Raw genomic sequence first — 16,341 nt, 5'->3', positions numbered from 1 at the left:
GAAAGTTACTTAAAACTTTACTCATGATGAAATGATCTGGCAGTCATATATTTGATATATGTGAAAAGAAGAGTTCAGATATGAAGGAGAAAAGTTTTAAAAGGACTAAGCATCTACCATTATATAAATATCAGTAACAGGTCAGGGAAGCATTAAGTAGAAAATGTTCTAATTCATCAATTTACTTACACATGATATGTCAAGGTTTAGGAGCGCACAGTAGTGTAGCAGTTAGCATAACACTATTACAGCATTAGTGACCAGCGATCAGGGTTAAATTCCCACCACTGTCTGTGAAACACTTTTAAGTCTTTAAGAGTTAACTCAACAGAACACCTATGGTTGTTAGTAATTATTTCACATGTCCTGAGAAGTATAGCCTGGAGATCAGATCTCTTAACTGTTCTGTTCGTATGAAGGGAAACAGTGACAAGTTCAATCCCAACTCCTGCTGCTCTCCATGTGGAGTTTGCAGGATCCTCCTTGGATTGTGTGGATTTCTGCTCGCTGCTCCAGTTTCCTCCTATCGCCAAAATATGCACTGATAGATTAACTGGCCTCTGTGAATTACACTTCAGTGTAGGCAAAGATTAAAGAATAAAATGGGGAGTTGATAGTTAACTGAAAGAGAACAAGGCACTGAGAAACAGGAAGAGGTGTAATGGGATTTATTAGAGGGCAGGCATGAAACTGATGGGCTGACAGGCCTTCAGCTTGCCATAATTAAGAAGCTAGATTGCTTCATATTCATATCAGATTTTCTTTAATGGTTTGCTGGTTTGCAAATCTGCGAATTCTGCTTGCATAATATTTAACGTAGATAGAAATGTATTTCCTAAGATATGAGGATGTTCTAATGCATCCAAAATTCAACTTTCTTACTTATTTCCCATATATCTTTAAGACCACAACACCCAAAGAACAGCTCCACTTTGATCAGCGAATGTATGCCAAAGTTCTAGGGTTTAGTGTAATGTTTGTCCTAAATTGCCTTAACTAATTTTGATTTGTTTTCTGCTCATTGCCTGATTTTTATCAAGCACATAACAAAGCTCTTCAAATGGAATACTGTGAAGCCCATGTGAACCAGACCACCCAGGAGGCAGCACAGTTATAGGCAATTACTAAGGTCTGAAGGGAACGCCACAGAGAATGAAACATTCAACTTTTAATCACCAAGAAGCAAGCCCAGGAGATTAGAATGAACACACCCTTTACTTTCACATAGCATAAATGAGAGATCCATCAGAAGAAGGGGAATTTCCAGAAATTAAAATATTATCCTGTTTATTTAAAAGTAGTAACCATTTGCAAACATTTAAGGATCTACTTTAATTAAATAGTAATAAAATCCAGGACTTCATTTATCAGATGAGGACAGGGTAAATAGCCATTAAATATTTAATGGAAATGAAAATTGTAATTTCAATCTCTTTTTAAATTTGCATGCAGATGGATCCTAATACAGCCACTAAGATAATCACTCCCTGAACGATGATGCAGCCAAACATCTGCATAATGCAACGGCTGCAGCAACTTATTGAGGCTTCTTCAATAGCACCCAAACCCACACTTTCAACCAAGAATCTTTAACAGAACTACCTTCAGTGGAGAGATTCAAGAATGAGGCACTTTTACTAATTAGGTTTCAAGGTTAAAATACAAAGGAGAGATGGGAACGGCAGGCAAAGTGATCAAAATACATCCAGTGGCCATTTTATTAGGGACACGACTACAACTGCTCATTAATATAAATATCTAAACAGCTGATCATGTAGCATCAACTCAATGCATTAAAGCTTGCAGACATGGTCAAGAAGTCAAGAGGTTTAGTTGTACTTCAGACCAAACATCAGAATGGGGAGAAATGTGATTCAAGTGACTTTAACCATGGAATGATTGTTGGTGCCTGAACAGGTGGTTTTGAATATCTCAGAAACTGTTCACCTCTTGGGATTTTCACACAAAACCTCTCTGGAATTTACAGAGAATGGTGTGAAAAACAAAACAAAAAAAAAATCCAGTGAGCTACAGTTCTGTTGGCAAAAATGCCACTTTAATGAGAGAGGTCAGAGGAAAATGGCCAGACTAGTTCAAGCTGACAGAGAGGTGATAGTAACTCAAATAACTGGGCATTATGACACTGGTGTGCAGAAGAGCATCTCTGAATGCACAACAAGTCAATCCTTGAAGCGGATGGGCTACAGCAGCTGAACACAATGAACGTACACTCGGTATACTAGGACTTACGGGTGTATTTCATAAGTTTGAGCCACAGGCTAATCTCAAAGAAAGAAATGCACCAAGATTTTGCCAATTTACATCCTGGACTTTGTGAACATATCTGTGATTGAGAGTGCTCAGTAAATGAACTCGTACACATGTACACACACATACACACACTTACTTGTCATTCTGCGGTTGTTGCATTGAGTGTTGCATTCAATGTCTCCCCCCCCCCCCCCCACCGGTATGTCCTCATAGTGGGGTAGTGGGGTTGCCTCATGGTGCTCTCCTGCCTAGCACAGTGGAATATTCTATTTCTTTATTAATGGAGATGGAATGTGTATATGTTGTCTGTATACTGTATTTAAGGATTTAAAGTAGATACTTCAGTTTATTTTTTTAATATGATTGTTACTACATTGTGGGGTATATCATGTGTAGTCTCAAGTTAAGTTCATCGGTAATTGAAGATAGTATGTCCTGGTACGTAATAAATGGGGCAGATCACTTTCAGTAGAGTAGGGGAGAGGATTCGGAGCTGCCAGGACATAGTACGCAGCCATAATTGTGTTTTCTGGTAGATATATTTTTGTAAATATTGGCAGGGTTTTTTTTTTGCTATTTTCAATAATTTTTATAGCTTTGATTTTTGACGTACTGAATAAACACCATTTCAGAAAAGTGCTAAGTGACTCCAGACATCCAGACAAGTTATTAAGAAATAAAAGAAAACAATACTCACTTCTTAATGACTTCTTCCAGGTCAACTTTCAGCTTTTCCATTTCATTTAGGCTGTCAATGGTCATCTTCAGGTCTCCTTCAAGCTTCTGCTTTCCTCTTTCGAGATCTGTCCGCAATTGCTTCACCTCCTCTGAATTGTATTCAGACTGTTGAGGAAGTACAGGTTAAAAATTAATTTTCAATTTCTCACAATTAGCAAAATATTACAGCAGAGAATATTTATTTACACAGCGACAACAGAAAAGAAAATATGATTCATACGTCATAATCCTGCAAATGCTGCTCACCCCAGTTTGGGTAAAAGTGGGGAATGGTAGTGGAGGCAAATTCAACTTCAGGTTCAAGTTCGGTTTATTACCGTTCTATCATACATGTGTACACCGCCAAATGGAACGTTTCTCCAAACCAAGGTGCACAACACAAGACATATAACTCAAAAGCATAATACTAAGTAATATTACCACAGGTAAATATATGACACAAGTTAATAGTAAATAGTATAACGCTACTTGCACCATGCATGAAGAGACCTGGGTGGTGGCAGGGAGTTCAGTAGTCTTCCGGCCTGCGGGAAGAAGCTGCTTCCCATTCTAACAGTTCTTGTCCGAATGCCATTGTTACGTACCCTGTAAAGGGTTAAAGAACCAGCAGAAATGGAACACACCTGGAGTCTCATACTGCTGTTAACTAATTCCATTTTATTAGTAACTACGCAATACAGTAATATATAAGCAGACAAATCAAAGAAGTTAGCAAAGTTTATGCATATACAGGTGTGTAAATATAAAAGCCAAACTTCTTCAAGCTTAGGTGGTAATTGATACGGTCTTACAGTGGTAGGTAAGAAAAGTTCAGTTCAGATGCACAGGTTAATTAATGCGAGGTGTTTGTAATCCAAAGGCAAATGTTGTGAGAAGGCAATTACGTCGATATTCCACAGATTCCACGACAGCAATACAGAATAAAAATAGTAGCAGGTTTTATCTCCGAAGTTGTTCCACTCCACACACAAAGTATCACTGACAGTGATCTCCAATGAATATCCTTTCAACACAAGTGGTACCACACCCAAATTCAGCTATGGGACTTCTCAAAGTGGTGGCCACAGGATACTCAAACCGATCCACATACGGATTATCACTAACAGTAGTCTATCACTAAGGGGACCCTCTTCAACGGAACCACCACCCAGGCAAGGGTCGATACACCGGTAGATTCCACAAGGTTACCCCAAACACACAAAGTGATAGCCACTTATCCAGTTCCATGACATATGAAATAACTCCAACAGTGATTTGCCACAGGGGTGCCTATCTTCAGTGAACTACCACATCCAAACAACGGTAACACACAAGTGGTAGTCACAAAGGTACTCCCCTCACCCGAGAACCCACTCCTGTGGATTAACTACGTGACAGTCACACCTTCGTATTCGAATGGAACTCAAACTCATCCTTTCGGGTTACTTAGAGTGAGAGTCCAAACAGTGACCTCTTTGTCACTAGGTTTCTTTTGTTTCAAACCTTCCTCTCCCCTCTTCTCTTCCTTTAAAGTCACCGAATGTGACCACAAAAAGGAGCCTGTCTTCTGTGATAGCGTTATCAAACCAGGCAAGAGTTGGACACACTGATAACTTCCCACCGGTCACACCTTTTCCACACTGCGAGAGCCACTGATTGATTCTCCTGATCAATCCTCCAAAACCCACTCTTCTGTGGGCACACAAAGCTCATCCAGTGTCCAAAACCATGTGTGTCTATCTAACAACCAGCTGACCTTGTACTTATCTCTGCATGCTGAACATTAGCTGTCCATCAATTAATGCCGCCCTCGGTCACCATGACGACTCACAAGCTGCTCATTGCTCTCTCTCTGTAAGAACTCACAGGCAGGCAGTGTCCTTGTATATTCAAAACAAGCTTTGGAGTTCGTATAAACACCATCTCAAGGCAGGCTTCGTCCCACTCTCTCTGTGATAGCTCAGTGTCCAGAAGTCAGTCTCATTCTCCTGATGTTTTAAAGTGACAGTCCACAGAAAAATATGAACCCTAGGGGTACATAACACCTCCCCACAAGAAAGCAAAATTTTGATCAGAGCAATTTTTTTTAACTGTACATTACAGAATATAAAGCAATAGATGTGATTATCATGTAGCATGTTACAGAAGCGTATACAAATACTATTTTCTATTTCACTTTTAAACTTAACATTCAGACAGTCAGTCTACCATGATATTGTCTTTACCTTTCACATGCTTTGTTACAAAAAGGTCAAATTCCTGCAATACCAGATCCTGTTATATTCAAAATGGCGTTTGATCATTCATTGTCCCTTTGTCCACTTCTAAAGAGAACACTTAGTCATCACGTGATCAACTTGCTTATCAGTTCGGATAACTGCCTGAAATTTACTCTGGACAGGTGCTAGTTTATCACCAATGTTTTCCAAACTAAGCCCATTTGCTGAATTTCCAAACAAGTCCTTTGTCCCAAACAAGTCATTAATTTTATCTCCAAGATCTTTAGATCTATATGTTTCCATAATAACACCTGCAGATGGTCCCTCCTGGTCAAAACAACACTTCAAGTTTTGTCTCTCCTCACCACAAACTTGGTAAACAAATCCACGTTGTTTATCTTTAAATTCCAAAATATAGTTAAACAAATCAACATGTACTGTCTCAGCATCTGAGACAGCTATTTCTCTCAGCAAAGTTAAAGGTCTTGAAACCAATCCAGACTTTAAATTTACCTTATTCAAAGGTTCAGAATCAACACCTTTCCCAATACCATCAATAACATTTACCTCACCAATTTTCATCTCATCACCAACTAACACAAGTGACTGAGAATCCTCAATTTCCACTGGTACCAAGGTTAACCCCTTATTCACTGAACCAAGTCCATCTGACACAAAAGGACTGCATTCGCTTTCAACCAAGTCAGACACTCAGACCTTAACTGAGTTTCAACACAAGGTTCAGTACCCTGTGAATTCACAGGTGCTTCAACAACCTGAACACAGGCAATTGGGACAGCTGCGTCTTCTAGGCCTTCATCACTAGTCCCAGTTTCAAATTCCAGGTTACCCCGATCCTCCCTGCTACTCTCTGGGAAACTCTCATCCAGACTAAACTCAACCTTATGGGTTAAAACAACCTCGTCTGCTAGTCTAGCTGACTCCCGCAAGGTAGCGGCATCCTTTTCATCTAGACATGCCCTTACATCATCTGGAACACACTTCTTAAACTTCTGCATCACAACCAGCTCTTTCAAGCCGTTAAGAACTTCAGTTACTCCTTCTGAGGTACACCCACTATTGAAGTACATAAATTTCTGCCTCTCAAACTCTCTCTGTTTCTCTGCCTCTTCTCTCTGTTTTTATGCCTCCCGAGCCTCGAGTCATTTTAGTTGCAACTCATGATGTCTTTGCTCTTTCTCATTCTCCATTTTAAGTATGTCTAACTTCATTTGTTCTAGTTGTAACTGGATCTCCTCCCTAACCTCCATTTCTGCTGTTTTTGCACACAACCAAATCAAAAGGGATCTTCCCCACTGAAATCGAAACTTAAAGAATCAGCTGGTAAACAGGAGATCCCGGCGGTGCCTCCAATTTTGTTACATACCCCATAATGGGTTAAAGAACCAGCAGAAATGGAACACACCTGGAGTCTTGCATTGCTGTTAACTAATTCTATTTTATTAGTAACTACGCAATACAGTAATATATAACCAGATAAATCAAACAGGTTAGCAAAGTTTATAAATATACAGGTGTGTAAATTTAAAAGCCAAATTTCTTCAAGCTTAGGTGGTAATTGATACGGTCTTACAATGGTAGGTAAGAAAAGTTCAGTTCAGATGCACAGGTTAATTAATGCGAGATGTTTGTAATCCAAAGGCGAATGTTGTGAGAAGGCAATTACGTCGATATTCCACAGATCCCACGACACCAATACAAAATAACAATAGCAGTAGGTTTTATTTCCGAAGTTGTTCCACTCCACACACGAAGTATCACCGACAGTGATCTCCAATGAATATCCTTTCAACACAAGTGGTACCACACCCAAATTCAGCTATGGGACTTCTCAAAGTGGTGGCCACAGGATACTCAAACAGAATCCACATATGGATTATCACCAACAGTAGTCTATCACTAAGGGCACCCTCTTCAAAGGAACCAACACGCAGGGAAGGGTCGATACACTGGCAGAATCCACAAGGTTACCCCAAAACACAACGTGATAGCCACTTATCCAGTTCCACGACATATGAAATAACTCCAACAGTGATTTGCCACAGGGGTGCCTATCTTCAGTGAACTACCACACCCAAACAAGGGTAACACACAAGTGGTAGTCACAAAGGTACTCCCCTCACCCGAGAACCCACTCCAATGGATTAACTACGTGACAGTCACACCTTCGTATTCGAATGGAACTCAAACTCACCCTTACGGGCTACTTAGAAAGAGAGTCCAAACAATGACCTCTTTGTCACTGGGTTTCTTCTGTTTCAAATCTTCCTCTCCCCTCTTCTCTTCCTTTAAAGTCACCGAATGTGACCACAAAAAGACCATCTTCTGTGATAGAGTTATCAAACCAGGCAAGAGTTACACGCTGATAACATCCCACCGATGTTATCGAGAGCCACTGATTGATTCTCCTGATCAATCCTCCAAAACCCACTCTTCTGTGGGCACACAAAGCTCATCCAGTGTCCAAAACCATGTGTGTCTGTCTAACAACCAGCTGACCTTGTACTTATCTCTGCATGCTGAACATTAGCTGTCCATCAATTAATGCTGCCCTCGGTCACCATGACGACTCACAAGCTGCTCATTGCTCTCTCTTTGTAAGAACTCACAGGCAGGCAGTGTCCTTGTATATTCAAAACAAGCTTTAGAGTTTGTATAAACACCATTTCAAGGCAGGCTTCGTCCTACTCTCTCTGTAACAGTTCAGTGTCCAAAAGTCAGTCTCATTCTCCCGATGTTTTAAAGTGACAGTCCACAGAAAATATGAACCCTAGGGGTACATTACGTATGGTACATCCTGCCTAATGGTAGGGGGTCAAAGACATTATTGGATAGATGGGAGGGATCATTGACAATGCTAAGGGCTCTGCATACACAGTGCTCCTCATACATACATCTGATGGGTGGAAGAGAGACCATGTTGAACCTCTCAGCAGTCCTTGCAATCTTTTGTAGGAACTTTTAGTCAGATGCTTTGCAATTCCCATACCAGAGGGAGATGCAGCTAGTCAGGATCATCTTGATAGTGCTCCTGTAAAAATTGTTTAGAACAGCGGGGGTTGGGGGTGAGAGCTTCATTTGGCTCAATCTCCTCAGGAAGCAGAGGCACTGCTGTGCTTTCCTGACCAAAGAGGTGGTGTAGAGGGACCAGGTGAAATTGTCACGTTATGTGCACTCCCAGATACCTGGCACTCCTAACTCTCTTCATGAAGGAGTCGTGCATGTGGAGTGAGGAGTGGTCAGCCTGCACATCTTGTTGGTCTTGTTCATGTTTAGACTCAAGTTGTTGTGCTCACAATACTCGACCAGCCGCTCTTCCTCCTCTCTGTACACTGTCTTGTTGCCATTGCTGATGAGGCCAATTACGGTGTGACATCGGCAGACGATGCTTTGGTTTGAATTGGATCTAGCAGAGCAGTCATGCGCCAGCAGTGTGAACAGCAGTGGGCGGAGCACACAGCCCCGGAGAGCACAGGTGCCAAGCATGATGGAGCTAGAGATCTTTCTACCAACATGGACTGACTGTGGCCTTTCTGTCAAGAAGTCCAGGATCCAGTTACAGAGAGAGGTGTTGAGACCCAACGAGGATAGTTTACCTGCCAGCTTCGGAGAGGTGAAAGTGGCAGTGAATGTGAAAGGTACAATTTGCACTCATCTAGAAAGGAAAGTAAGTGCTCTGGAATGGGAAAATCTTTTCCATTTCCCCATATCTGTCAGGATTATGCACTCACAATATTACTTGAAGCAGCACCAGAAGCAGTGTAAATCCTTCACCGATCTGTCTCAATAATGCAGCTCACCCCTATGTTTACAATTGCATTCCTGTCCCATCGGTACAATGCTTACCACTTTTCTGAAGCCTGTTCTTCCATCAGATTTTCTACCTAAACACTTGTCGTTGTCATTAAGTCGCACCTGAAATTTCCAGTTGGTGGATGATTTCCCACCACGCCGCTCTGACATATTGGTAAATCATGTACTCGGCAGGTTACAGCAGTAGTCTGCCTTTGCCTTCTGCCAGGTGAGATCACCACCTCTTGCGGTGGATGACCAGGACGTCTAAGTGCCTTGTCGTGCTCTTAGCGCTCCACCAACACCTGCTGGCTTGCCTTCTTGACCTTTGGACCATTACTTGGTCTCTTCCGCTCAATCCACCATGGCCAGACTTCACATGCTGGGACAGGCAGATCCCCTACCTCACCGAGGGTCAAAGACCCGTAGGCTACCCTCACCTGGTTTGGCCTGTCTGCCGAGACGGTTTACCAGGGTGTGGCCGCTGCGCATGCTACAGCTACTTGGAGCCACAAGTGAGAGCTGAGCACCAGGTGGGGACCAAAGTGGACAAGCTGCCCTGAAAAAGGGCAGGACCCCCCCCCCCCCCACCACCACCAGAGGTGCTACCTCTCCCTAGGCACCCCATACACCCAAACACTACATCAACTTTTTTTTTGGTTGATGGTAAATGATCATTGGGAATCCAAAACAAATACAGAGTGCTGGAAGAGTTCAGCCAGGTAGACAGGCAACATCTTCTTAGCAAAGCTCACTGACCTGAAATGTGATTTCATTTCTTTTTCCACAGATGCTGCCTGACTGGAGGTGTTTTCCCAGTGTTTCTGTTTACTTTTCAGTTTTATTTGTTGAGCATCAGGAATCCATTTTAGACTGGCTAAACTCCACTTCAAGTGCAGAATTTTTTTTTTACAATTGCCAGTTGGGAAGGATTTCAATACCGTCAGTCTCGGCTCTAATTGATTTGCCTCAGTAAAGTTGATAAGCAAATTCACTGCATCAGCTTCCCTACTACAAGAAAATAGCACGATCTCAGAAAATGTGATAAAGGTTGTATTTTCTCTGCTCTGAATTTTTCTTTGTTTATAATTTTTTGTAATTCTGCAAATAGTGACAGGCTTCAGCTCACCACCAAAACTTCTTTAAAGGTCTCTTTGCACTTATGTAACTGGCTTTCTGGGATGAATGAATAATAAATTGATTTTACATTTATTGCTAGGTAAAAAAGGGCTTGCATTCATATAATTCTTGTCACAAGCTCAGATCATTTCAAATTAACTCACAGTCAGCAAAGCTCTTTTGAAGTGTAGTCTCTATTGTGCACAACCTAATTTTCTTCCAGAGTTAGAGTCATAGAAAACTACAGCACAGAAACAAGCATTTTGGCCCATCTAGTCTGTGCTAAGCCATTTAATCTACCTACTCTCATTGCCTTGCACCTAGACCATAGCCCTCCATACCCCTACCATCCACGTACCTATCCAAACTTCTCTTAAATGTTGAAATTCAGCTTCCATGCACCACTTGTACTGGCAGCTCAGTTCATACTCTCATGACCTTCAGAGTGAAGAGGTTTCCCCTCATGTTCTCCTTGAACATCTCACCTTTCACCCTTAACCTATGACCTCTAGTTGTAGTCCCACCCAGCCTCAGAGGGAAAAGCATGCTTGCATTTACCCTGTTTATACAATTCTAATTTTATGTAACTATCAAATCTCCCCTCAATCTTTTATATTCCAAGGAATAAAGTCTTAACCTATCCAATCTTTCCTCGTAACCCAGGTTTCTCCAATCCTGGCAACATCCTTGGATGGTAAAGAAGTTGTAGTTCCATATTAGTTTGTCTTCAACCGCCGCTGCAACATTTACTCACTGGAGAGATAACAGTTTTCAAAAGATACCATACATTGGATGTTCCTGGCTCATGAGGCACAGTGGTTTCACTGGGCAATGAAATTATTTGCTGCAGGGCTACACATAAGTTCACAATCAGGCTTATTATCACTGACACCAGTTATGAAATTTGTTGCTTTGTGGCAGCAGTAGAGTGAAGTACATTTTTTAAAATATTGTAAGTTACAATAAGAAATATTAAAATATTAAAAACTATGAGAAATGAGAGCAAAATGTCCATTGGTTTACGGCCCATTCAGAAATCTGATGGCGGAGGCATTACAATCTGTTCCTACAATATTGAGTGTGTGAATTCAGGCTCCTGTACCTCCTCCCTGATGGTAGTAATGATAAGAAAGCATGTCCAGGTTGCAGAGGATTCTTAATGATGGATGCTACTTTCTTGAAGCAATGCCTTTTGAAGATACCCTCAATGGTTGGGAAAGCAAGTGAAGCTAGTATCCATGATGGAGCTGGCTGTGTTTATAGCAGGTTTTTCCAATTGTGTGCATTGGCACCGCCGTACCAGACACTAATTTCATAGATTTATAGATCGGAAGTTTACTATAAAATATATTTAACAGTAATAATGGGCATTGATTCAGTTTCATAGTTGCTCTACATCAGTTTCACTGGGAACTAGCTTGGTCTAAATCATGTGATAGCAACAGGAACTAATTACTTATATATAAATCAGGTCAAAGATTTGATTCTGAAATTACAATAGTGACTTACCTCAAAAGTACTTCACAGGCTGAAGGATATTTTGAAACCATTTGAGATTAGGAAAGGATTTCAGTGGAGTTTGTTCTTATGTGCATAAACACGGTGAGGTACAATGAAAAACTTGCTTGCAGCATGGTCAGAGACACAGAGGTAAAGACAACACAGAGAACAGAAATTACACACTTGGTGACCACTTTATTCAGTACCTCCTGTACCTAATAAAGTGGCTGAGTGCATGTTCGTGGACTTCTACTGCTGTAGCCCATCCATTTCAAGGTTTGATGGGTTGCATGTTCAGAGAAGCCCTTCGACACACCACTGTATTTGAGTTACTGTTGCCTTCCTGTCAGCTTGAATCAGTCTGGCCATTCTCTTCTGATCTCTCTCGTTAGCAGGGCGTTTTGCCCACAGAACTGCCACTCAATGGATGTACCTTTGTTTCTTGCACCACTCCCTGTAAACACTAGAGACTGTTTCGCACAAAAATCCCAAGCGATCAGCGTTTTCTGACGCACTCAAAACACTCTGTATAGTGGCTACAATCATTCCACAGTCAAAGCCACTTTCCCATTCTGGTGTTTGGTCTGAAAAACAACTGAACCTCTTCACGATGTCCACATCCTTTTTATGCTCAGAGTTGCTGCCACATGATTTGCTAATTAGCTATTTGCATTAACGAACAGATGTACAGGTCTACCTAATAAAGTGGCCACTGAGTGTACCAGGTAGAGAAAAGAAAAGAATTATATATCTATATATAAATACAAGACATTTTAAATGATCATAAAGCAGTAATGATTATTTTTGTTAATTATTCTTATCGTCCAATTCGCCAAAGGCAGATTATTTTGCAAATCTGTATTTCTGGTGTGAAGTCTTGCCTGGTTGCAGTACAAAGAGAAATCAAAAGTGCATTCCTTGTAACTTTCCAATGTGTGTCATTGAGGTATTTAGGCACTCTACCAGAAGCAGATATTGGGTAAAGAAACCCCTCACATCTTCACAAAATATATTCACATCACATGGCTTCCAGTCTTATGTGGTATTTTTCTAAAGTACTTGAGGATTGAATCCTTTCTTTCTGGACAATACCTTGATGTAGATTAAAAATGTTCACCTATTAGTCTCAATAAACATCTGAACCAATGCCAGACTATTTAACAAGTCTTTGCTTTATAAAGCAATGACTAATGCAAGTACCCATAGCAGTCACCACCGTGAGTGACTTGGTCTTAGTATTTAAACTGAGGGTCAGCTCGTCTGACAGAAGCATGAGAATGTGCTGGCAACAGCTGGGTGCTGTCTGCAAGCACTTCTGCTTACTATAACCAAGAATGGAATCACAACCTAGTTAATAAAACCACACTGTTTCTAGGTTTGTCACAGAATACAGGCAAATTAGCCAAGGTGTCATGGTAATCTTCTACATTATAATTAATTTTAAAAAGCATAGGGTCACAGTCATCCACACTGTGCACCACTTAGTCCAGGCCAACCATCAGTCACTCATTTAGGCTAATCCCATTCTATCGCTCCTGTATTCTCATCAGCACTCACAGATTTGCAGAGACAAAGACATATAGCCATGACAACTAATATGCCTTCCAGAGCTAGGTGTATTTGCCTGTGTTTGCCCCATATCACTGAGTCTAAACCTTTCCTCTCCATATAATGATGAAGGGTCTCAACCCAAAATATCGACTGTCTCCACCTCCCTCACAAATACTGCCCTACCTCTAGTATCTTGTTCATTGTTCCAGATTCCAGCATCTGCATTTCTCTTCTGTCTCAAATGTACAAATACCTCATAAACGTTGCAACTGTATCTGCCTCCACCCCTTGCTTTGGCTGCTTGACCCATAGACCCCAAAACACTCTCTGTGAAAGGGTCCACTTTAAATCTCTCCCCTGCCACATTGAACCTATGCCTACCTCTGCTTTGGGAAAAGACTGACATCATGCCCCATCATGAATTTATAAATAGTTCCAGCCTATCTAGTCTCTGTTCCAGCCTACGTAGTCGCTCCTTAACGCTCAAGCCCTCTAGTCCTACTCACTAGGGACAATTTGAAGGGGCCAATTAAGTTATCTACCCAAACAACAGGAATTCTGCAGATGCTGGAAATTCAAGCAACACACATAAAAGTTGCTGGTGAACACAGCAGGCCAGGCAGCATCTCTAGGAAGAGGTGCAGTCGACGTTTCAGGCCGAGACCCTTCGTCAGGACTAACTGATGAAGTTATCTACCCACTCATCTTTGGGATGTGGGAAGAAAGCAGAGCCCCTAGGGGAAACCCATGCAGTCACAGAAAGAACACAAGACAAGTAAGTCTGCAGATGCTGGAAATCCAACGCGACACACACAAAGTGTTGAAGGAACACAGCAGGTCAGGCAGCTTCTACGGAAATAAATAAACAGTCCATATTTGAGCCAAAGCCCTTCTTTCGGACTGAGAAGGAAGGGGAAAGATGCCAGAATAAAAGGGGTGGATGGGAGGCTAGCTGGAAGGTGATAGGTGAAGCCAGGTGGGTGGGAAAGGCCAAGGGTTGAAGAAGGAATCTGATAAGACAGGAAAGTGGACCACGGGGGAAAGGGAAGGAAGAAGGGTCCCGGGGTAAGTGACTGGTATGTAAGAAGAGGTGAAAGGTCAGAGTGGGAAATAGAGGAAAAGAGGAAGTGGTGGTGGGTGGGGGTGGGTGGAGAGAAGAATATACAAACTATGTACACAGCACCAGAAACTGGGATTGAACCACGTCACTGAGACTTAGACAGCTGCTCTACTGTCAGTGACAATGTAACACTTCTTACTTGTCCTTCTTCTCTAACTGACAACTGCATTAGGCATAAGAGTTAGTCATATAAGAAAAGCCAGATGGGAAATCAGATTCTGATTTCTTTGTCCACTAGCATCATGCAAACAGACAACAAATTAATTTCCCAAATATTGATTGGCTTGTCCCTAGAGCGAAAGGTTTAGATGGGGTGGAGTTTGTTGGGTGTGTTCAGGAAGGTTTCTTGACACGATATGTAGATAAGCCTACAAGAGGAGAGGCTGTACTGGATCTGGTATTGAGAAATGAACCTGGTCAGGTGTCAGGTCTCTCAGTGGGACAGCATTTTGGAGAGAGTGATCACAATTCTATCTCCTTTACCATAGCATTGGAGAGGGATAGGAACAGACAAGTTAAGAAAACGTTTAATTGGAGTAAGGGGAAATGTGAAGCTATCAGGCAGGGACTTGGAAGTATAAATTGGGAGCAGATGTTCTGAGGGAAATATACAGCAGAAATGTAGCAAATGTTCAGGAGACATTTGCGTGGCATTCTGCATAGGTATGTTCCAATGAGACAGGGAAAGGATGGTAGGGTACAGGAACTGTGGCGTACAAAGGCCGTAGAAAATTTAGTCAAGAAGAAAATCTTACAAAAGGTTAAAAAAAAAACTAGCTAATGATAGAGATCTAGAAAATTATAAGGCTAGCAGGAAGGAGGTTAAGAATGAAATTAGGAGAGCCAGAAGGGGCCATGAGAAGGCTTTGTTGGACAGGATTAAGGAAAACCCCAAGGCATTCTACGAGTATGTGTAGAGCAAGAGGATAAGATGTGAGAGAGTAGGACCAATCAAATGTGACAGTGGAAAAGTGTGTATGGAACCGGAGGAGATACCAGAGCTACTTAACGAATACTTTGCTTCAGTATTCACTATGGAAAAGGACAGTGGCGATTGTAGGGATGACTTAAAGCGGACTGAAAAGCTTGATCATGTAGACATTAAGAAAGAGGATGTGCTGGAGCTTTTGGAAAGCATCAAGTTGGATAAATCACCGGGGCCAGACAAGATGTACCCCAGGCTACAGTGGGAGGTGAGGGAGAAGATTGCTGAGCCCCTGGCAATAACCTTTGCATCATCAGTGGGTCCTGGAGAGGTTCCGGTGGATTGGAGGGTTGCAGATGTTGTTCTCTTATTCAAGAAAGGGAGTAAAGATAGCTCTGGAAATTATAGACCAGTGAGTCTTAGTTTGGTGGTTGGCGAGTTGATGGAGAAGATCCTGAGAGGCATATGAACATTTGGAGAGACATAATATGATTAGGAATAGTCAGCATGGTTTTGTCAAAGGCAAGTCATGCCTTATGAGCCTGACTGAATCTTTTAAGGATGTGACTAAACACATCGATGAAGGTAGAGCAGTAGATGTAGTGTATATGGATTTCAGCAAGGCATTTGATAAGGTACCCCATACAAAGCTTATTGAGAAAGTAAGGAGGTATGAGATACCTTGCTTTGTAGATCCAGAATTCATATTCTGCATGGAGGTCGGTGACCAGTGGTGTGCCTCAGGGTTCTGTTCTGGGAAATGTAGGAATGGGGGATGGGTTAGTAAATTTGCTGATGCCATAAAGGTTGGAGGTGCTGTGGACAGTGTGGAGGGATGTCAGAGGTTACAGCAGGACATCGATAGGATGCAAAACTGGGCTGAGAAGTGGCAGATGGAGTTCAACCCAGATAAGTGTGAGGTGGTTCATTTTGGTAGGTCAAATGTGATGGCCTACCATCACAGAATATAGAATATAGTATATGGCAGAATATAGTATTAATGGTAAGACTCTTGGCAGTATGGAGGATCAGAGGGATCTTGGGTCCGAGTCCGTAGGATACACAGAGCTGCTGCACAGGTTGTCTGTGTGGTTAAGAAGGTATAC

The 16,341-nt window shown here is 41.8% G+C and overlaps 1 protein-coding gene across 9 annotated transcripts in view; it reads right to left on the bottom strand.

Annotated features, from left to right (window-relative positions):
- LOC140187173 (putative uncharacterized protein MYH16) overlaps positions 1-16,341 on the bottom strand; it is a 328,506-nt gene that overhangs the window by 121,081 nt on the left and 191,084 nt on the right. For all 9 annotated transcript variants that reach the window (XM_072242198.1, XM_072242202.1, XM_072242203.1 and 6 more), the window contains one exon: positions 2,969-3,114. In XM_072242198.1, coding sequence (XP_072098299.1) covers positions 2,969-3,114 — 146 coding nt within the window. The remainder of the gene's footprint in view (positions 1-2,968; positions 3,115-16,341) is intronic.

This window comes from Mobula birostris, chromosome 24 (genome assembly GCF_030028105.1).
Source record: "Mobula birostris isolate sMobBir1 chromosome 24, sMobBir1.hap1, whole genome shotgun sequence".
Classification (NCBI taxonomy): domain Eukaryota; kingdom Metazoa; phylum Chordata; class Chondrichthyes; order Myliobatiformes; family Myliobatidae; genus Mobula; species Mobula birostris.
Note: the sequence above shows the minus strand (reverse complement) of the source record. Positions and strands in the feature narration are given on the sequence as shown.